This window comes from Spea bombifrons, chromosome 5 (genome assembly GCF_027358695.1).
Source record: "Spea bombifrons isolate aSpeBom1 chromosome 5, aSpeBom1.2.pri, whole genome shotgun sequence".
Classification (NCBI taxonomy): domain Eukaryota; kingdom Metazoa; phylum Chordata; class Amphibia; order Anura; family Pelobatidae; genus Spea; species Spea bombifrons.
The window spans coordinates 11050593-11074710 of NC_071091.1; the positions used below are offsets into that span (position 1 = coordinate 11050593).

At 40.1% G+C, this 24118-nt stretch overlaps 1 protein-coding gene across 1 annotated transcript; it reads left to right on the plus strand.

Moving 5' to 3' along the window:
• Positions 1 to 4764: 4764 nt before the first annotated feature.
• On the plus strand, positions 4765 to 14952 carry MAP3K8 (mitogen-activated protein kinase kinase kinase 8). Its single transcript, XM_053466767.1, has 8 exons — positions 4765 to 4792; positions 8930 to 9261; positions 10676 to 10843; positions 11544 to 11805; positions 12093 to 12199; positions 13014 to 13166; positions 13414 to 13657; positions 14691 to 14952. The coding sequence occupies exons 1-8, from the start codon at positions 4765 to 4767 to the stop codon at positions 14822 to 14824; spliced, it is 1428 nt and encodes a 475-aa protein (XP_053322742.1). The 3' UTR covers positions 14825 to 14952.
• Positions 14953 to 24118: the final 9166 nt, after the last annotated feature.

Here is a 24118-nt window from a genome sequence, read left to right on the forward strand (position 1 = left end):
TGCAAATGGTATTTGATTACTTCCTTAAATTATGTAGCCTTACAACGGCTGCCTTCCGACTTCAAAGTGATACGTGATCAAATTATCTTTGTTAGTAGGGTCTGTATAGAACAGGGTTAGTCGTCTGGATGGCCGTTAACAGCCAAAGACATCTCTGTGTTTGTAGGATGTTGGATACTGTTACATGAACGGCTCTACAAATAAAAAAAAAGCTTGGACCCTCCTGTCTTTGTTCAGTAGTTAAAATCAGAGACACGTTCCAGATTAACGGAAGAAAATTCCTAGGACTTTTGACATCTGCAGCATGTTGGCTATACCCTCTTCTCGTATCTGGGAAGCTGCCACTTATGTTTCCCAAAGCATTTCAAGTGCAGAAGGGTGGAACCTGATGAAAGGAGAAGTCATGCATTGGGAGGAGAAGTGAAACCAGGGGTAGAAAGTACATGGACACGAGCATCTATGACGAGCCTTACAGAAGTCATTCGGGCATGTCTGGCACAAAATATGTTGCTGTTTACATCTGGGTAGAACCAGGTGGGGAGTAGGCGATGCCAAAAGCTTAACCCAGATCAAAGGAGAGCTATGGATCAGTCAACAATCAGCTGCCAGAACCTGATCTCCTGAAACATGCCTGATATGCCTGTTCTAACACCTATCGCTCCTATGTAATGAAACACTAAGACTAGTACTAAACAGCTGTCATAGTGACCCATTTCACATCCCTTTTTTTGGATTTAATATGTTTCCATATTTGTAATATGGGTTACTAAGTAAAAAAACACCCTTTCTAAAGGTATTTCATTTAACTTTAACAAAATCAGTGCTTGCTTCTTGAGTATCTTTAGAATATTTTCATGTCTATGAAGTGTGGTGGCAGTGCACGGGTTAAATGCTAGATTACTCTGAACAGGTATCTGTTGTTCAGTACCCAGAACTATTTCCTGCACGCGGCAATATTCAGAGCGTGTTTGCTCACTGAACCTTAATATCAACCAGATGCTATTTGTTGAGCTGACCTGGTTCTCGGAAAGATCAGCAAGTCTGCGCTGCCAACGTCACTCGGTTGGCTTTTGCAATGTTTTCCTTTCTGAAGTAATCTCTAAAATTGAAGACCAGCCTTTGAATCAATAGGGGAACAATGTTGCTATATCAACGGTTGGCCAAGAACATGTGGCACTTCGGAAAAAAACAACACGACTTTCTGCCTTTATTCACAAAAATGAGCGCGTTGATGTGTACACCATGAGGTTCACTGGCCAAAAAGGGCATTAACTAACATGGGAACTACCGAGGTATCAGGGCCGGGGGGGGGGGGGGGGTGTAAACAGTAAAGGTTGCAAGTGACTTGAGCTAAACATCACATGTCCACTTGGAGATCAAGAAGCTGCCCTGGAGGCCAGGTCATAAGCTTTGATACCCAGAAATCACCCAGTATAACAGGTTGGTCCACCATAAAAAGACCTTCATTCCCCTGAGTTCTTCTATATGGGTGCTACAGAGCTACACAAACCTCCTACAATCCTACAACTCATATAAAAAGACTTGGAATGCTCTAGTGCTTTCTTATGTGTCAAAAAATGACTATTTGGCTGAACATATCATGAAGCTACAGCTCAGTGTGGTGATTTTTGAGGATGGGTGATCTTAACCTGAGAATTTCTTAGATTTACTCCCCTGAGGCTTCTCCCTAATTCCTCCTTCAGGGGTTGGGAGCCGGTCACACTAGACGAGGCATGCCTACCTGAGTATGGGCAGCGCAAGCTCAGGGCCATGCGGGAACTGGGTAGGGAGCAGGTAGAGTTTGGACCCCTCAGTTATACTCGGAGGTTGCCCGGAAGATGTGGTAATTAAGTTTGATTGTGAGAGGCTCTGGAGCATACCCAGGTATGACTCTGGAGAAACTCAATGGATGGAACCCAAGAGTATTCATACCTGGAATGTGAACTATCCGCATCGCTGCATTATGCAATTCTATTGTTATTAGTGTATCCATACATACATAATATACTTCACACCGGATTTAAAGTAGTCATTTTATCTTCCTTATAGTAAATGTAAAGTTTGCACAACTGTTTTCTTAAGAAATTAAGCAATAACCCCTATGCTGATCAATTCCTTCAGGATGTGTCAGATCTTCGCCCAATATTATTTTATTTTAAAATATAATCTTACATTTTTAAATTACATTTTGGGTTGATGGGCAACAAATGCTTTATTTTTATTCAACGTTTCTACAGGGACAACATTTTGGGGGCTTTTTAAAATATATATATATATATATTAAGTTTTCCAGTCTTTACTTTTTTTGTATTGCAATATCCAGAGAGCTGTATAAAATGACTGCCAATCAGTGACGTGGGCAGGGAGAACATTTTTGAAATACAAGACAATATTTAAATTGCCTGGTAAGAAAGAAAAATGTAGCCGTCTTATCTGGGAACGTACTTCAACCAGGCACGTTACAGCTGAGTAGATAAGAACTTCCTTCTGATATATACCGTACTTAGAGAACGAAACAGTTAGAGAGGCAGACACCTATTTCATAGCATTAAAGGGGCATCGGTGAGACAAACAGGGCTTAGGCTGAAACACCAGCCCTGTTTTTACATTACATTTATTTATATGGCGCCAGCAGATTCCGTACCGCTGTTACAGCAGAGCCAGTAGAATCATTTAAAATCGTACACAATAACAAACTGATAAAAAAAAGAGGAAAAAAGAAAATATGGACCTAGGGCAGCTCCTTTAGACATGGTTAAATGAGTGCCGCACCTTCTATTGCAGTCTATGGTGGCTGCGCTGAGGAACCTCACAGCTATCAGATGCACTTAAATGGCTGGAGCACCCGTTTAATGTTTGTGTTAGTGGAACAGCATCTTCAACCCGATAATCAATCCTTATCACAGGCCTTTCCCTCCCCTCATCTGATTGGGGCAACATAAATCAGGGTGAGCCGTAAGCAGCGTTACATTTGTAGCAGGACATTTGCTTGTCAATAATGTTGCTTAAACATATTTACTAAAGCACGGGACATAGCAACAAGCAAACACAACAGCCACTGTGTGACGGAGCGTTACACGGCATGATCACATGCTCTCATGTTCTTTGTAGCGGCACAGGACCACGGCTTGGGAAGGTTGTGGTTAAGTGCAGGGGTAATTACGATCGTCTGATACAGAGCCACAGATTAAGCCTACATTCAGAAATAAACAGGGCCAGGGTGGCCTACCTGCCCCGCGTCCATGAAAGAGATCCGTGCTGATTGATCTCCCATCCTCTGCGTGTCTGCCAGTCAGCTCCGCACCGTTATGACATCATATCTGCTGAGCAGATCTGCAGAGCAAGACCGCACCGCAGACCCGCAGGCAGACTGACAGACTCAGGGAGGAAAGGGGATTAACTTGCATCCAAAAATATGAATCGGGGCGTGCTGTGGGAGGGTACGCGACGCCATACACCTGCGCATAATTACCTGCACATATACTCTCTCGAAGCACTATACACTTAAACATACGCACATTTTTTATTATTATAAAATTGTAGATCTTTTTAGGATATTTATTTAAAAAAAATTATAGTCATTTCTGTTAATCCGTTTGTTTCGCAATTGATCTATAGCTGCAGTGCAGGGTTTGCATGTGATTGTCCTTTGATCTGTTTGTTTACAAGGCAGTCCTACTTCATGCCAAAGATTTTTGCATTTTTTGACCTATAAACATATGTTGGAACTCGCCGTGTTTGGCCCAGAGACCTCCGGTAGAAGCGCCGCTTCTCAGCAAACATATACATCCCCAATAATGCAGAAAGGCACTAAAAAGAAGGCGGTCAGCATGTAATTTTTTTTTAAGTTGTTTTAGAGGTGTGGTTAGAGGCGTGGCTAGGGGTAGGGCTTTACAAGACTTTTTAGAAATGACACTTAGAAGTAAAATGTAATTTATAACCACATTTTTTGCATTTTTTATACAAATTAAGTATTGTAAGCTTTAGGGCTGTAGTACCCTGAAACACCAGGAGAGGGGGGGAAGAGGAGGGGCTTCTAGGTGAAAAGAGGGACTGTCTATCCTAATGAAGGACAGTTGAGAGGTATAGATTAGCAGCGATCAGTGTAGACAGGGATAGGTGGATGGGCAGAGATATGAAAGTGTCTTTAATAATCCCTTTAAACATCATAAAACCTGCATGTCTGCAAACGTCACACATCATGTATATATTACACACGAGCCGGTGCTTTATGTTCGGAATGAAAGCATGAATTCGTTTTTCGTTCGCACGTTATACTATGATCGGATTCGCTCTTTTTGTTTACACTTTCCATTTCATTCTAATTGGAAGTTTATGCCATCTCCCGGTTCACTTCTCCGATGTATGTCTCGCATTTCTTCCAGTCTCTGGAACCTGTTTTCTGGGGCGAGATAAACCGATCCTGCCCTGACAGCAGACGCTTCTGCCCGATCTGGGGCAGTTTCTCGGCCACACTCACATTTTTAGGTTGTTTTTGGGAGGCTATGTTGATCTTTCCCTGTGAACGCCGGTGCTGTAAGGGTTAAAGCCCTTGTTTACTGGAGCTCCTGCCCCGATGTTTCGTTCTCATCATTTCCTGAAAGTGTCCTCCCAGTTTCTCGAGAAAACTTCCTGCTCTGGAGTTTCCAGATCTCGTGCACAGCGCAGATCACGGGCAGTTCACGCGGACTACTGGACTGTTTGCATGTATGCCCCTGCGCTCTGCCTGTCTCTTCAATGGACAGAACGTGACTTCCAGGAGCCATGCCTGATCATAAATGGGATATGGAAGGTAAGCCATGGGGTGGCCAGATGCCCCCTTCTACAAGGTTATGGTGCCGCTTTCTAGTATACATTCCCCATTCTTATTTAAAGGGGCAGTCTGGGCACCATAAGGTAGAAATGGGTCCTGGCACAACAGGGGCGATTCATATACATGCCAAGGCTAGCATTTGCCATATGGTTGCCACCATGTGTGAGAAAGAACTGGGATGGGGGATTGCAGGAACCTGGTTAGAAGTACTCAATACCTAGATGTGCGTGGTGGGAGTTGTTGTCCTCAATTGCTCCAGTTTTTAAAAGCATGTTTATGATTGGAAATGTAGGTTGCTGATCACCGATGATGGCAAACTATCTGCACGTTAAGTCATCAATGACAAGATATGTCTGCCACAAAAGATTTATGTTTAACTAGCAGACATGGTTATTGATATTGTGCTGATCTTTCCCAATGGAATGTGGATAATTATTGTAAACTATCTTTCTTATTCAATAGACTAGGCTGTGATCTAAGCTGTGATCTAAGCAGTGATCTAAACTGTGATCTAAGCGGTGACATCACACCTGCACTACAGACAGAAGTTATCATGGAAGCAGATCTGTATTAAGATCATGGCTCCCCAGAATAATACGGCTTTAATTGTGTAGGCTTAAAGAATAGGTTTGGTTATACATACATTACATGTATCTATAGCGCTCCAGAGGTGCTATTACTATAGGGGGGCAGCGAAGAGTAACAGTAACATACAACTGGCAATACACAATTTGACATTAAGATTAACACACGTTAAGACATACTGGTACAGAAAGAGAAAAGGGTCCTGCTCTTAGACCCTGGCGTTCATCACGGGTTTCATGTTGTCATGTCAGTATGTTTCATCTATACAGTTACATGACACCTTTCCTAACTGCATATTTTACTGCGCTACAGAATCTGTTGGCGATACAAAAGTATTTTTCATGTATATATAAACCTTAAAAATGCAAAGCCTTGCTAAATGGCATCGTTCTGTCTTTTGGGTGGTTGAGAGAATAAAACACGTTTCAGGGAATGGCAAAATTGCAGGAAGTCATAAGATCCTGCTCAGCAGTTTAGTAGAAAGGGGTTTCAACACAGTCATGGGGATTGTTGGGTGGGGGGCAGTGCGAGACGTGATTCACTAATGATTCACATTGTATGGTGCTATTTCTATCTGGCGCTCTGTGACCGAGTACAGAACAGTTGCAGGTTGTTATGTAGTCTGCATACCAAGCGATATGATGTCACCGGCCACATTTAATTATTACACAGAGCAGTTACGTGGTTGGTGTGTAGGGAATGTGTGTCATTTTGGTTTAGCGTGTCTTTTATTGGAAAGTGGTCACTGAAAATGAGGGCAAATGCTTATGGGGGGATTCTGAATTTGTAAAAAAGCAACAATGTGAAGATTTTAAAGGGGCCATGCGGCTATTATATGCATTAAAGGGCATGTGATGGCTGGAGAGTCCCTTTAAGATTTGGTGTAGTAGTCCATCAGAAAAAAAACTCCAATTATAACATCTCCAATAATTCTAAAACCTCAGTAAATGCTGACTTAATATGGGCTAATCATATCCCCAATTCAGTTTTTTGGTGATTAAGGCAAATGTTGACACGGTTGAGCTCATTATGAAGCTGGGTGCTCTCAGAAGACACTTTAGTTGGCCTTATAGACCATCCAGGTCTGCCTCAAATGGGACTCCTCACCCAAACTGGGATTTCTGCTCCCATACGAGAAACCATTGTATGATTGCAGAATTCCCAGTTATAATCAGCGCCTGAACCACAAAGGTCTGATCAGTGAAGCCACATTCAAATCCAAAACACTCGTCTAAGCAATATATGGAAAGGAACCCGAAGAATACTTTTTGAAGACACTCTAAATTTGTGAGAAGGGTATAATGATATAGCTGACAAGCATACACTTTCTATTCTCTGTATTCTCTCTAAATGCCTGCTAATCATCCCTTTTATTGTTCTGGAGGAATATGCCAACTGTAGAGAAATCTGAGGTTGCCATGGTGATTGCCCTTTGTATACAATGCCATCATTGTTTTTAAAAAAATAAGGCTTATGATGTTAAGGTTCTTCTCTTGAATTGGCCGGCTAGCGTTTGGCCTTTCTTATTTTAGGATCTAAGAAACAAAACTTCTGAAAGGTGGCGTAAAAACATTTTGTAAAGTAAATAAGGCAGAGAGAAAGTCAGTTATGTAGCCATGGTACAAAAAGAAAACAACACTCAAAATGTTAAATGGGCCAAGATTCCAAATATGTTCAGCAAAAAAAAAATATTTTTAGAACGTGCGATTATTTTATTCGACGTTTCTTGTAAGCCTTGGTTGCATGCCAGTACTTACTGAAATGTTAGATTTGATGGGAAATGTCTGAGAAGTCTTGTGCAATGCTAGTCAAAATTTGACCACTTTTTGTAATGAATGGAGCCCCGACCTGTCTGTTGGTACATACATTTCCTAGAAAGGTCAGGACCTTTTATACCTAGCAATAAAACCATTGTATTCTATTCATATTACATCATTCTGACTTAATGCATAATTTGCTTGGCATGGGTTCCTTTGTATAACTGTACTGACCAAATCAGATGCTTGCCTCCCAACAACGGGGACCAACGATGGTGTTGGCCTGACAAAGGTAGGGCTGTTGGCAGGAGACGTGTCCAGGAGCTGTGTGACTATGCAGCTAGCATCTGCTGCAAATGGGCAGAACACTTTTTGTTGGCCATGCACATGCAATACGTGTTGTGTTCCTCCCTCGCTCACACTTACAGATTTCACTATTTTTCTGGACTAGCAGCCATTCAATTCAAGGTTTTTTATGTATTGTTGGGGAGACTGGATGAGATTTTTATCCGCCGTCACTTTCTATGTTTCTATGTGTTTCTAGAGTTTTAGACTAAAACATTGTATCACCCCAGCTGTGGATGACCTTCATCTTCCATGACTTTTCTTGGTCAGTGTAGCCCTGTGTGGGACCACATGTCATGTAGACCCCTGAGTAGTCTACACATGGTTTAAAGGATCTCTCTACATGCATGTGTCTGTTTCCATAGAGCGGATAGACCTGTCTGATCTATCATTAATTAAAACATGTTTCTGCTTGCTTATGTTACTGCTTTTCTAAGTATAGGGCTTTCAAAAATTGCATGAGCACAGTTAAAGTTTCAGGAAAGCTTGGTACTTGACAAAATTGTATAGGATTGCATACAGATCGGTAATGTTATGTTTGATAGGAACACCCATGGAACTAAAAGTGCACAGCTGCTGCGGAGTCTTAGACTACATGCGTACCTCCTTACTGCCAAGGAAAGGGTGAAGTCTGACCAGAGATCTATAAAGTGGCAGAACCACCTCTCTCTCAGCCCAGTGGTTTGACCTTTCAGTGTGTATGTAAGGGCTACAATGGTAACGGGATCTCCCGATCTTCATCTTTGGGGGCCGTACTGATATATGACCCCTTCCTTCACTCCAGTGAGGCCACTGGTTCTGTTCATTTTGAAAAAAAATTTATTCATTCAGATTTCTACCAGCATATGGTTTTATAAATCTGTTTGAACTAGAAAGCGTTCCTCTGTGAACCCCCTGTAGGCAGTTGTCCAGCATCAACAAAACAACTACCAATGTATCTTTCAGCATGTGCCAAGTATAAAATTTCCTGCTCCGAGGATAACGAATTATATAAAGGAATCCAACTCCCTGTTGAAATGCATCGAGTTATTTAATGACACAGGTACAATCTGAAATATCGTTTCTGTTCATCTTTAACGGAATTTCTATTCATTCCACGATTTCATGAGTAACTCTACCACTGCTTGAACTAGGATTTTGCAACCCCTTTTGGCCAAGGACTAAGTTATGGTGGGTAAAGGTGATGGAAAACCCTTCCACATAAATTTAAGGGGGTAGTTGAAGCATTATTAAACACTCATCTACAGACACCAGACAAGCCAGAAGGTTTGTTTTTCCCTCAGAAATCTCATGGTGCTGCCACAACCAGAGGGGATTCTGGGTAGGCGCATGCAAATTAGGTCAAGGATTAAAATCAGTTGTAGCATTGTGTGTATAAAAAGTATTATAAAACTATTCGAGTAACTGAGATTTTGTTTTTGTATGACAGGTACTTTTGCGGAAAACATGGACCAGAAGGAGGATGCTGATTTATTGCTGAATTATTTGAATGTGTCTGATGTTGTTAGCATTATGGAAACTTTGTATCTGGACAGGGAATCTTGTGCTGACTCAGAAAGTACAGTTACAGTGTGTCACGAAGACTACCAGTACGAGGAAAGGTCAGAATCTCTCATTCTTAGCGGTCAAGAATCCTCCTTCTTGATGTCTGTCAAATATGGAACTACAAAGGACTTACTCAGCTTTGTAAATCAGGTGTCGGATGCAAAAAGTCATTTACATATGTATGTCCAGCAGGAGTGTGGAATCGTATTGAATAAGGTGAGAAAATCTTTTTTTTTATCCCTAAAATACATTTACTTTTTTTTTATTTGGGTCTCAGGGATGTTTATTTTGCTGCCTGTAGTATTTATACGCTCAGTAACCAGGTATAGACAACAGCTCTTAATCCAGCCCCTGAATGATATTAGACATAGCGGGTCCATAAAGCCATGGTTGGATGAGTTTGGTGTGGAAGAACTTGACCTCAAGCCCACAAAAAATTCCCACAGAAACACCAAAATCTTGTGGAAAGCCTTCCTAGTAGAGTGGAAGCGGTTATAGCTGCAAAAAGGGAGACTACGTTCTTATTAATGTCTATGTATTTAGAATGCAATGTCGTAAAAGTTTCTGTTGGTGTAATGGTCAGGTGTCCCAATACTTTTGTCCACATAGAGTGGGCATGGTGCAGAGAATTGCTGGTTTTGGTTTCATTTTCTGAAAGTCAGAAGGAAATGGTGTTTTTTGCCAGTTGATAAATTAGGTCAGTTTGTGGCTGACATAGTCTTGGGTTCAGAGGCAGGACTCTTAAGAAACAGAGCGTTTGCAAAAGATTTTAACATTTCGACTTACTGACTTCACTATGAATTCTGAAGGGCCAATGCCAGTCAGCATCTTCAGCAAGGAGGACGGAGGTGCCCTGTATAATGCATGGGTAACGCGGGGGTACTTTATTGAAAGCCACCTCTTATTCAACCTCAATGCTCACTTGATTTACCCAATTTCAACCCACATGCAAACGTTATTTTAATAAATAAACGCACTAGTGTTTTTTTGTATGATTTTTCTGAAATTATAGCTTTGAAATAAAATGAAAAGACTTCGTACCACAAAAACAATATTTAGACGTGTGATAAAAAGAAATGGAGGAAAACAAAGGAAACGTGAAAAACACTGATTCATAATTACCTAACCTAGCTTTAGGTTTCTCGATGACGTCTCTTGTTTTAACGTATGCAAATTTCCCTTTCCATGTTTCTCATTATAATTATATGAGTAAACTGTTCCATTACTGCCACCCTATTAAAATACAAAGCAGTGTGTCATACCTTTTGTTATTAATACTTTTCCTTTATCAGAAAGATCTCCGCTAATGGAATTTACTTCCTCTGGTAACCTTTTATTAGTTTTCATGCGTCAACCTATTTCTACATCGAGACACGTCTACGCAGAACAATCTTCTCTGTAGGAACCTAAATGTCACTGCACCAAGATCCTTTGCCCATTAGCACAACTGGTTCATGAAATGACTTTTTTAAACCAATAAATTATGTTAGTATTGTGAGTTTTATATTATGTGTTGCATATAATCGGCAACTCATAAGCATTTATGAAGTTGCCTAAACTGATAAATCACTTGCTTTGGCTTAGAGGTTTGACATTCGTTCCTTGTGCTTAATAATTCTTTGCCTTTCAGAAGCTAACGGTTAAAGGTGGTCGCTACCAAAAAGACATGGACGTGCTGTTATTTCCCTGGAAGATGACCTACAAAAATATTGGCTCTGAATTTGTTCCCAGTGGAGCTTTTGGAAAAGTACATTTGGCACAAGATCTGGAAACCAGAAATCGCATGGCATGCAAACTGGTATGTTCATTTGAGAATGTGTTTCTCTATGGAAATATATGGACGTTGTAAATAGTCGTAGGGACTGGCTCTCAGCTTTTAGTCCAGGCCGCAAGCCAAGCCAAAGCGCTAAAAAATACAGCACACCAGAAGCACTGTTGGCGCTTAGATTTCCACTAATTGGTTTAACACATAATGACGTGACTTGGCCAAAACATAGACATTAAGTAGATGTAACAGACAGAAATTAAAAAGCAAACTCAATTATATTTGAAAGTGATTGTGAATTTGTTAAATCCATTCATAATTCCATTCATTAAATGAGAAAAATAAAGCAGTTAGTTGGAGCGATCAGCATTATCTTTTAGTGGCTGTCCTTTGTGATTTCATAGATATTTATTAAAGATAAGTATCTAAATAACCCCGATCTCAGTTCTTCAAATGAAAAGTTCAGCTTCAGTAAGATAGGAGCTTCTGGTTTTTGAGTTTAACTCATCTGTTTAGTCTGACCCTGTATGTTTTATGATACTAAGTTTCACGGTTCCACCATAGTAATTTTGACCTCATTTGCATTAAATGCATTTTACCAAACAGACAAATTATTACTTTTAGAAGCACACCTATGGGTTGACATTTGGTTAGTATAGAATAAAGCTGCCGTCCTCCAAGAATACTCTCCACATGACTCTTACAATGGGATTGTCTTCTCTCCTCACCTCAGATTCCGGTGGAACAGTTCAAGCCAGCAGATGTGGAGATTCAAGTACAGTTTTGCCATGAGAATATAGCAGAGTTGTATGCGGCCATATTATGTGACAATATGGTGCATCTTTACATGGAGGCCGGAGAAGGAGGCTCTGTCATGGAGAAACTTGAAAGCTGTGGTCCTTTGCGGGAGTTTGAAATAATATGGGTGGCCAAACATATTCTTAAAGGGCTTGATTTCCTGCACTCCAAAAACGTCATCCACCATGACATCAAACGTAAGTCTCTGGAACGTACCGCGGATTAATCTACAGAAAAATAGTAGTTTTTACCCAATTTCTATGTTCTTTCTAGCTAATCATGAAATGTTCCTGACTCCCCTCTGCTGATAATACTGTATAATAATGGCAGCGTTCACATGAGGATGTTTAGGTTCATAGATGATCAGTATGTACAGAGAGGCATGTTCTGGCCTAGGCCATGTAACATTAGATGTAGTAATGTAGCCATTTAAAACAAAAGCCCCATAAGTTATACGTATCTAACCATCTGCCTCTCTTTGTAGCCAGCAACATTGTGTTCATGTCAACAAAAGCCGTTTTAGTGGACTTTGGCCTCAGCGTCCAGATGACTGGAGATGTGTATTATCCAAAGGACTTGAGGGGAACTGAGGTAATAATTACATATTCAATTGTTCGGAATTCCTGGTTTGAACACAAAAGCTATTGAAAGGCTTTGGCAATTGCAGAACTAAAAGCCAGAAGGACTCTCTGTCCTATTAATTAAAGAAGGAAGCAATGTTAGCCGGTGTTAATATATTATATCCTACTTCCTCATGGGAGGTATTTTTTTATTGAGGTCTTCACCAATTTGATAAATTGAGATATAAGGGATCATTAATCCAGATTTTATTTTTACTGATTTACAATGTCGTGTTTGTTCTTAAAGTACCATTACCCCCAAAGCACAGCCTTAACGTAGAACAATAATGCCGTCAGGTGTGGGTGGTATAAAAGAGAAAAGCTTGCAATCAATTCATACTCAATATATTTCCATAATTGATAGGATCAGCATGAATGCACTTTAAGAATAATTTCTTGAAGGAAAAAAACACAATTAAGGGATTTCAGTTTTTTAATATTTTGCTAGTTGAATATTCTCCACATTGGTGCTTTAAGAAGTTAAGAAAGAAAGTTAAATGCTATTCTTCAGCAATATCCGTTTTGTTGGTAAAATAAAAAACCCCAAAAAACGTAAATGCGCTGTTCCCAAAATATCATACTTTTTCAGCTACGTATTTGATAGCATTACAAAAATATTACAAAATATAAAAAAAAAAAAAAAAAAAAATCCAACTATTTGAATGTTCACTGTCATTGATCATTTGCCGTTGTGATGCAATGTAGATTTTTAGAACTTTGCTTAAAAACTAGGTTAACTTGGGTACAATTTTTTTGTAATTTTTTTTGTGTGTGTTTGGTTGCAGTTGTATATGAGCCCAGAAGTGGTTCTGTGCAGGGGGCACTCAACCAAGTCTGATATTTACAGCATGGGGGCAACAATTATTCACATGCAGACTGGGAATCCTCCATGGGTGAAGAGATACCCACGCTCGGCATTTCCGTCATACCTCTATATAGTAGGTTTATCTTTTTTTACACGCCAACCTAATTGGTTTACCTTGTAAATGAACCTTGTGTTTAAATTGTGTTACCTAGTAACATGTTATTGAACACTGAAATATAAGTGCTTCTTCAGACCAGTTAGTGCAAATTTTTATGCTAACATAGGTACAAAAGTAGGTTTGTAAAAAAAAAATAAAAATAAAGGTTTTTATGATTTTAGTTTTTTTCTTTCGCTAACAGTGGACTATTTTAATTCTACAGATACACAAGCAAGCCCCGCCATTAGAAGATATCGCAGAAGACTGCAGTCCTGCCATGAGGTCCTTTCTCACAGAATTACTAGAAAGGAACCCCAATAAGCGTCTCTCTGCCGCTGAACTCCTGAAACACGAGGCTTTGCACCCCCCTCCGGAGGACCAACCGCGCTGCCAGAGCCTCGACACGGCTCTTCTCGAGCGAAAGCGATTGCTCAAGAAAGAAGTAGAGCTGCCAGAAAATATTGCAGGTACAAACCTTTTTTATTGACCTTTTACCTGTAATTTTCAGTTTATGTAATGTTTTTGTAGAAGCCATGAACAATCTTTATTTTCAACTTTAGCCAGGAAGGGACGCATCTGTAGGACTCGATGTAGAAAGGCACATAATGTAGTATTTCAGAAGCCATGGCTTACTGACTTGAATTTGTGCAACTTTGGGGTTTGCTATTTTAATTGACATTTTGTTTTCTTGATAATCCACACAATTCTATACCTCATATTATATTTTTGCACCAATTTTTGTTTTATATAATTATATAAATATGCATAGAGGACTGAAATTTTATTTTCCAGATGTGTTATACGGAGCAGAATAATTACGATAATTATTGTGCTTCCACTTAATGATAATTAGCTTATAATACAATGCTATATTATCTGCATATTCTGCAATATAAGATCGATCTGTTGCAGCATCCATTGAGTGGATGGTGCGGTGTGAGGACTACATGGTGTATCAATTAAAAAAGTGCATATTTTGTAGATATGGTTCTTGGACAATCAAGGGCCCTAAAAAAATTCAGACTGCCTGAATATTACTTATTTACAGAAATTAGGAATTAATGAGTGAAATCTGGGAAAAAAAGGGGAATTTTAGTCTATAGCTGTTACTTCCTCTGACTGCACGTGGGCTTTGATCGTTCCTCCTGCTGATTAAAGCACTTGATTCTGACTGTAGACAGCTCTTTTTTCCGAAAGCTGTACCCCTTGTGTCACCAGGCTGCATTTGGAAAATCCAATGTGACAGAATGAGGTTTCACAAAACGCCCACAACGCTCATTCATGTTTCCCCACATGTCATTTTATTTTGTTTTTCCTAATTCATCATAAATAACATGGTGATTTAAACACCAATTCTAACTAACATTAGATCTTTTCCTATGTTGGCTCAATGAAAGGTATCAGCTATAAAAGGGTGTCAAAGTATACAGACTTAATTTCGTTCTGTTCTAATGTTTTCATTTTTCTAGTATTAAAGCAGACTGCTTTTTCTTCCCACAGACACTTCTCTGTACATGAGTGAAGATTCAGAGGTGCTCAGGAGACAGCGTTCCCTGTCCCTTGACCTGGGAGCTCTCGCTGGCTATTTTAACATTGTCAGCGGACCAACTACTTCGGAATATGACTGTCTGTAATGAAAAACTTTGCAGAATAAGCTAAATCTCAGCATTGCTGGCACCAACTTTCACCGACGCATTTCATTCTTCATCTTTATTACTGAGAGGGACATCTTCGTGAAATTCTGGTCCGTGGTGGTTCCACAAAGCTAGTGTCATTCTAGTGATATACGACATCTTTCTGTTGATTGCAATCATATTAGATCTATAGGTTTTTTTTAATTTGGAGCATTCACAATGAAATAGTTTGTAATATTGTGTATTATCCTACTTATGCATCAAACGGTCCTTGGGAACGCCCATGTTATTTTTTAGGATAAAATCTCTCATTTTAGAAGATTCGCATATATTTGAAATACATTTGGAGAAAGTTATTATGTTCCTATGGAAATGCACTGTAGTTCATGTTGTTCTTGTATCTGTGTAACATACCCATGTTGTTGTGTACATCCTGACGGATGAATTATGAGGTCTGAAACATTGTTTAACCTCTGGTAGCCCTGGTTTTTGGTGGCCCTGGTTTTCTTTATCAAGCAGGCTGAACCAGAGATTTATGTCAAGGGGAGCAGTCATTATAGTTTCTTAAAAAATCAAACTTAGTTGACAGACCAAGACAAACCAACCAAGTTAGAGGGCTCTACGCAAAAGTTTTTTTATTAAGGGTTGAATGAATGGGGGCGTTATATATGTGCATTGCTTGTACATTGTGTGAGTGGAGATGTGTATCATAAGGGTTGTTATACTGTTGCCCCTGGAAGCAGGGGGGCGAGATTCATCGCATGTGATGTCATAAACCGTTGATGCCAGACCATAAAGTAGAAGAACTGACATGAGGTGTGAGTCAGAATGGTATTGAACTAGATGTGTTTTCCAAACACTGGATTCTCCTTGCTGCTTGCTTTTGGTACTGTGAAGGATTATTATTGTATTATAAGAAAGTTACATGGCCTTTATCTGTCTGTGACCCTGTGCTACTCAAAAAAGAGGTTTATTCACCAAAATTGGACTTCATAGAAAAGTTGAGCATTTAAACTCCCGGTGATACTGTGTATTATCAAAAGCCAACTACACCAAGCTTCTACTGGAAGAAGATCTTGGTTAGCCCTGTATAATGTATAGAAAGGTCTACGGGGCCAACTTTGCCCTTGTGCTAGACAGACTTAACAGGACTGCCCTTTATAATGAATAGTGAATAATGAGTAAGTTGCAACCACGACTCTACCGCAAACTCCCCCCCTTTAGCGAATAAAGCCCAGTAAATAAAAAATAAGAACAATGTTCATTTTCTATTGTTCGGGAAGGTCTGTAGACAGATATGTATATAAAATGCACCATGTGTGCTAGGAACTGAATACTGCATACTGTGTATGCGCGACAAATGACACTCGAGATAGAAAAACAAGACTGATGGTTTATTCAAACAATGTGAAGAGTTAAACGTCAATGTACATAACCTTTATGTTTGTGAAATAAATTTTTTTGCAAATGATGGTTCTCTGTGTACGCTTTCATTATCAATGTCCTGCCTCTACAAGGAAACACTTTTTATGTAAATGTTTGTTTTTCATGTAAAAGGACTTTGTTATGATATTATTTCCTCTTGGCATATTTATGACATGATTTGGTATGAATAACCTGAGTAAATATTTAATCAGCAGTGACGTGCAATTCAGTTCTGCTTGGAAGATATTTTTTTATTAATACATGTTATGTGGATTTAGATTCCAGTTAAGTTAAAAGGTAAAGCATACTGTCCCTGACACCCCCTGAAAAAGAAGAAAGCATATTAACCCCTTAAGGACCGGGCTCATTTTTCGTTTTGTACCCTGTGGGACCGAGGCTGTTTTGACACTTTTGTGGTGCTTGTGTTCAGCTGTAATTTTCTCCTCACCCATTTAGTGAACCTACATAAATTATATATTGTTTTTTTCAGGACAAGATGGGCTTTCTTCAGATACCATTATTTTGATCGTATCATCTTATTTACTATAAAAAAAATAAAAAAAACATGGTGAAAAATTGAAAAAAAACACATTTTATGACTTTTATTTGAAAAATCTTTTACTCACCTAAAAAAGCAAGTAAAAAAACTAGCTAAATAGATTCTACTACTTGTCCTGAGTTTAGAGATACCCAATGTTTTTATGTTTTTTTGCTGTTTTTTGTAAGTTATAGGGCAATAAGTACAAGCAGCGTTTTATGATTTCCAAATCTTTTTTAACAAATCTGGTCAGTCTGCCTCCATCTCCTCTTTGAAACATCTTTGAAGCCGGTTAACTCAATTTAACCCATTCAAACCATATATTTTTGAAAACTAGACACCCCAGGGTATTCCAAATAATGTCATTTTAACCCTTTCCATGCACCAATTATAGAACTACACTTTGTCAAACTTTGTAATAGTAATTTATTTTTATTTTTTTTTCCACACAAATTGTACTTTAGTTATAGATATACAGGTTCTGGTATATGTCACTATCAAACAACACCCCAATATGTGTTCAGGAACATCTCCTGAGTACAGCGATACCCCACATGCATTGGTTTGTCAGATTGTTTGGCTGATAAAAGGCTACTTTTGGGGCATGCGTAATCCAGGTGGTCATTTGGTCATTCTGCCTCCATCTCCTCTTTGGAACATCTTTGAAGCTGGTTAACTCAATTTAACCCATTCAAACCATATATTTTTGAAAACTAGACACCCCAGGGTATTCCAAATGATGTTATTTTAACCCTTTCCATGCACCAATTATAGAACTACACTTTGTCAAACTTTGTAATAGTAATTTTTTTTCTTTTTTTTTTCACACAAATTGTACTTTAGTTATAGATATACAGGTTCTGGTATATGTCACTGTCAAACAACACCCCAATGTGTGTTCAGGAACATCTCCTGAGTGCAGTGATACCCCACATGCATGGGTTTGTCGGGTTGTTTCAGATTTAAAATGCCACATTTGGGAAGTGCGCTTTTTTTCTCCATTTTGGTCAGTCTGTACCTATGCCCTATCTTTGAGCTAGGCCACTCCAATTTACCCCATTAGCCATTTTTTTTTATATTAGACACCCCTTGGGTATTTGAAGTGCTTTTATTTTAACTCTTTGTTGAGATTTTTGAGAAATTTTAGCACTTGCTCAAAATAATAAACTTTATTTTTGTATTTTATTTTATTTTTTTAATACTTTTTTAAATATTTTTTTACACATTTTGCTGGTACTGGATAGTTCATCTAGTGACATCACTGCATAATTATTTTTAAATGTTAGCACATTTTTTTTAAAAAAAATTTTTTTTCCATTTTTTATTTTTTTTATTTTATTTTTTGAATATTTTACTAATCACATAGTGATTAGAAAGCTGGGCTCCATTGACTTACATGATTGAATGCAGTACCTGTATTCAACCAGCAAGTGGAGCCAGAGTTCTCTAGAGGGTCTGGAGACCATCTAGCTAACTCTTTCATCTTTATTGTTTATTTTCCCGGGCCGCCGCCATCTTGCTGATGGCGAAGAACACCGGCAGCTGCGGCTGTGACCGCTCTCCGGAGCGGTCACAGCCCACCCAGAGGTAAGTGTTTGGTGTCGCTGGATGCCTCCTGATCGAGGCATTCCAGCGACACCATTTAAGTTTAGGAGGCGATCGTTGATCGCCTCCTAAACCCTTTTAAAACGGGCGTCCGCCGCCATACAATTTATGGCGGCTGTTGACGCCCCGGGGAGGGGCCAGACATGGCCCCCGATGCCGATCTCGGCCTTGCTGAATGCCTAGACATCGAGGCATTGCAGCAAGGCCGTTTAAGCGAAGAAAGTGATCCTTGATCACTTTCTAAGCTTATTTAATTTTTTGACGGTTCAGGACCGTCAAAGGTCATTTAGTGACCTTCTTGTCATGACGGTCCTGAACCGGCAAAGGTCGCGAAGGGGTTAAAGTACTCTGTACGTCCTTCAATATGCATTCATCCTTACACTTACCTAAGGAGAAACTGCAGCCTTGCAGCTGCCCGCTAGAGGACTGCATTGGGATGCGGGTCCCGCTGTACCCGCCAAAAAACTTGCGGGCGCAGGTGTTGTGGGCGGGAGCGGGTGGTCAGGCACTGTACCTGCGGGTCCTGGTAATCCCGCGCAGTCTCGCAAGGCTGCTTTCTCGCTGCTTCCTCACAGCGTCTCTTCTCTTGCCCCGCCCAGGAACAAAGCAGAGTCACGTGATGTGATGTCACTTCCCGTGACTCCGCTGAGTTCCTGGGCGGAACAAGAGAAGAGACGCTGTGAGGGAGCAACACGGAGGCAAACTTGCGGGACTGCGCAGGAAATCTGCAGTTAGCGTAAGGAGGTGGGCGTGATTGACCACATATGTGGCGGGAGCGGGCGGGATTAGACACATGTTGCAGGAGTGGGCGGGAGTGGAACACACACATTGTGGGAGCGGACGGGATTGGACAAAAAATCAGCGGGAGCGGATTAAAAAAAGCAGTCCCATGCAGGGCTCTACTGCCCACTTCTTTAGTGGTCTGATGATTCTTACCACTGATTGAAGATGTCAAAGTATCCATGGCAACAGAAGACAACTACCAGATAAACATCCTGGGAACTTTATAAATAAGATGACTTAGCAATCATTTAATAGTTGATCACAAATGTTTTATTGCAGTCACTCCCAAATGACGGTAACTAAATTGCTTAAATGACAGTCCTCATGAAAACCATAATTTATTAGGAGGTAAAGATTCTACGAATTAAGTCACCTTTATTCAAGCTCTGATTTTTTGCCCATGATCAAGGCCAGTTTAACTAAGGGGTGCATGAAGCAATTGTTCCAGAGTGGTAGTAGCCTGAGCCGCTCCGCTGCTGCCATAACCTGCGCCACCTGTGAGCTCCGGATTCATGTGACGGGTCGTCAGACAGCAGCAGATAGGAGCCGCTCTACAGTAGGTATGTACGTATGTTATGTTTATCACCTGATTAATCCGGTGCCGAGCCGGCTCGTCTCCTGCCAACGAGTATTATGAACAGGGTGTGACATCATAAGGGAATCTGCAATAACCTGTTTTCCTTTTTTTACATTACTTATTTGTGTTGATACGGAAAATAGTTGGAAGCAAGAAAAGAGGAGCTTGTTAAGTGCTTCAAGGCCCCAAGCGCCTTGTCCATCATATACCAGTAATAACAGTGCCAATTGGGGTAGGATGAGAGTAGAATATGAAGGATTCGGCCTCAGACTGTGTGATGCTGAGACGTTACCCCATTACCCTGAGAATTCCCCATGTATTGGAACTATAGAAAACAACGAGTTTTGCAATAACACTACCTGTGTGATGTGAAAGCAGGAAATTCTTTCTATAAGTATTTCCACCTTTTGTTTTTCTGTATAGTAACCTCTGCCAAGTAAAGCGTGGGTTTGGTGTAAAGGTGTTGCAGAGACGAGTGACTGGTGCTGCCCAACCTGAGGCGTTCAATGTACTATTTCGAGAGCGGGCCACCCAAATGTGACATGATGGGTGTGGAGAGTATCTATCGCAGCGGTTTCTATATTTTCAAAACAAGCACCTGCCGCAATAAATTAATGACAACATAATAAAACATAATAAAAAATTATTATTATTATCAAAAATTTGCACAATTACAGATAAAAGCTGTCTCTTTGGACTATGAAAAAGCGAGATGGAGTAATCCCTCTAATTTTAACAGATGAGTTTTAGTTTCAGGGATTTCCCAGAGTTCAGGCTGGATTTTCATTGGATAGACCTTGGATAGACCAGTGGCATCGGCAGGGTAAGTTGCAGCATTGGGGTTTTAAAACCCCAATGCTGCAATTTACCCTGCCGATGCCACTGGTCTCCCTCCCTGATCAATTAGTTAAATGTCCGTACGAGCGACTTTATTGTTCGCTCGTACGGACATTTAATTAATTGAACAGGGAGGGAGACCAGTGGGATGTGCCGGGTAAATTGCAGCATTGGGGTTTTAAAACCCCAATGCTGCAACTTACCCTGCAGATGCTACTGGTCTCCCTCCCTGTTCAATTAGTTAAAGACCAGTGGCATCTGCAGGGCAAGTTGCAGCATTGGGGTTTTAAAACCCCAATGCTGCAATTTACCCTGCCGATGCCACTGGTCTCCCTCCCTGTTCAATTAGTTAAATGTCCGTACGAGCGACTTTATTGGTCGCTCGTACGGACATTTAACCCGGGACATACTAACTAATTGAACAGGGAGGGAGACCCGTGGCATCAGCAGGGTAAGTTGCAGCATTGGGGTTTTAAAACCCCAATGCTGCAATTTACCCTGCCGATGCCACTGGTTTCCCTCCCTGTTCAATTAGTTAAATGTCCGTACGAGCGACTTTATTGTTCGCTCGTACGGACATTTAATTAATTGAACAGGGAGGGAGACCAGTGGGATGTGCTGGGTAAGTTGCCGCATTGGGGTTTTAAAAGTCTGCACGAGCGACCAACAGAGTCGCTCGTGCAGACTTTTAAAATCCCAATGCTGCAACTTACCCGGCACATCCCACTGGTCTCCCTGTTCTATCAGTTAATAAATGATAGAACAGGGAGACCAGCGGGACCAGGCGAATATTCGCGGAATACGAAGTTTTTTTTTTTTTGCCGAAGACGAGCACGAAGACGAACACGAAGAGCCCCCTGGTGCCCAAGTCTAATACTTACGCAATTCATTCATTCACCTATTCAAGTGTTCTATGGTGTTCCCGACATGGATCATAATACCGTATTTGCTCGATTATAAGACGAGGTTTTTTCCAGAGCAAATGCTCTGAAAAATACCCCTCGTCTTATAATCGGGGTCGTCTTCTCAGACCCCCCAAAAAATGTCTACTGGGGCCATGCTGCTTACCGGTCGCGAGCAGCGTCTCTTCTGTTAGAAGCAGGAGGACAGGAAGCTTGCAGCGTCCTCACAGAGCTCTATCTCCCCCTCCCTCCTCTGGGGGCGGGGCCAGAGAAGTTGCTCTACAGCCGGTCCCCTGCAGAAGTCTTCGAGTGAGAGATCTGCAGTTCAGGTAAGGGGGTGGGGGAGGGTTTTTGGGTAAGTATGTGTGATTAATGTGTGTTTAATGTGTGAAGTATGTGTGATTAATGGAATGAATGAGTATTTAAATGTGTTTGTGTGTGATAGCATGGATGTGTAAGGGGGGTGGGGGTTGTAGCATGACATAGGGAGGCTGTAATCCCACTACTATCATCCCCAGGTTCCAGCATGTACTGGCTGCCTTGGCTTGATAGGAGTGTGATTGCTGTTAGCAGTTTGATATATATATATATATATATATATATATATCTATATCAAACTGCTAACAGCAATCACACTCCTATCAAGCCAAGGCAGCCAGTACATGCTGGGTTAAAAGGCATATCATGGGGCTGAGTGGCATATAGGAGGTTAAAATGCATTTCTGGACCTCCAGAAATGCATTTTAACCCCCTATATGCCACTCAGCCCCATGATATGCCTATATACCTCCAGAAATGCATTTTAACCCCCTATATGCCACTCAGCCCCATGATATGCCTTTTAACCCCATATATGCCAGAGTGGCATATAGGGGTATAAGGAATATCATGGGGCAGAGTGGCAAATAGGGGGGTATAAAGCATTTCTGGGGGCAGAGTGGCATAACTGGGGGGAGGCAGGTTGGCAAATAAAAGGAAATTTTAAAAATATATTTTTCTCAATCATAGCTTTTATTAAACATGAAAAAATAATTTACATGAATTAATATTTACTGGTAAAACTTTTTTCCTATAGGGTCGTCTTATATTCAGGCTTTTTGTTTTTTTCCTAAATTAATATTTTGATTTTGGGGGGTCGTCTTATAATCGGGGTCGTCTTATAATCGAGCAAATACGGTAATCCCAAATTTTGAGTTGCATTTTATTAAAATCAGGGCGCTGTCCACTTTTTATCACATATTTAAATATACTTAAAGTATCCTATTTCTACAATAATCAGCATAATTATAAACTTTTTTTTATTGAATATAACTTTTAAATTGTAATTGAGTAATATGGAATTTTAGAAGAATATATTTAGCGTTAACCAATTATAATAAAAAAAATATTCCACATATTTTAAAATACTCTCATCACACAGACACAATTTTGTTGTGAGTTATTAATTAGTGTAATGTTCCCATACATGACACTTCCTCCTTAGATTATTTTATATTCCGTAGCAAACATTTGAGATGACACCCTGGCCACTATGTCTCCACCACCAAGAGCCAGGTGTAACAGTACCCATCATCCGCCATGAGGTGTCTCTACAGTATTACAAATATCTTCGTACGTTCAAGCTGCATGAGGGCAATCAAAACAGGCCAACAAGGTATATTTTTTACAGAAGAATATTTGAGACTAGAAATGGTAGGCAGAGGAGGCAGAAGAATTGAGTGCGATGAAATATGGTGGCCATGTCATTACAATTCTTGAAACTTCTTGGGAAATCGTAGCATGTCTATGTTGATACACTATTTTTTAATATATGTTTTTCCCTTATTTTGCAAAATTTCAATTTTTAGTCAGGCAATAATAATAATAAATATATATATATATATTTTTTAAAAATGTTTTAACTTCTTTAATGCGTTCACACTTGTGCTTCTTTCTTATGGTAATCAGTTTCTATATTTATGCTGATGGCATTTCTCCAAAGCCTCTCTATAGCACAGATAGTCCGCCTTTGGGACTCAAATCCCTCTGTCCTTCTTTCCTTTCCTGTTTGCCATCTTTTGCAAAGATATTAGCAGGGGTCCACAAATTAGGTTTGGCTCCAGGAGCCAGCCAAAAATGTAGGGGCCAGGTTTTTATTCCAACTATACTAACATAATTAACACACAGCAATGTACTTAAACACAGACACACACTGAGTAAGAGACACACAAAGTGACACACACACGTACACAATGCTATGGGCCCTAGCTGCACCAGTAGTGTTAATGGAGCTGGCGAAATGCACATCACACAATTTGACAGCACTCCCCAAAACCCTAGGCGCCAGGCAGTGATTTCTAGGTCGGAAACACTTACAAAATGTGTTTAGAAATTAAATTGTGTAAATAAAATACATCCCCACCTTCTGGCCATATCTTTACTTACACCCTCCAAAAAAATGTCCCTTTTTGGGCATCTCAAATATTGAGATATATTTGACTATATATATTTTAAATTATTTTTGTCACAACAAACACCTTCTACTTTCCTCGCTTGTGCACGTGGCCTAATATTCTCTCTCAGGTCCATTTTATTATTATATTGTGTAGTAATTAATATTTTTCTTTAGTTTGCGTTTTCAAATTTCA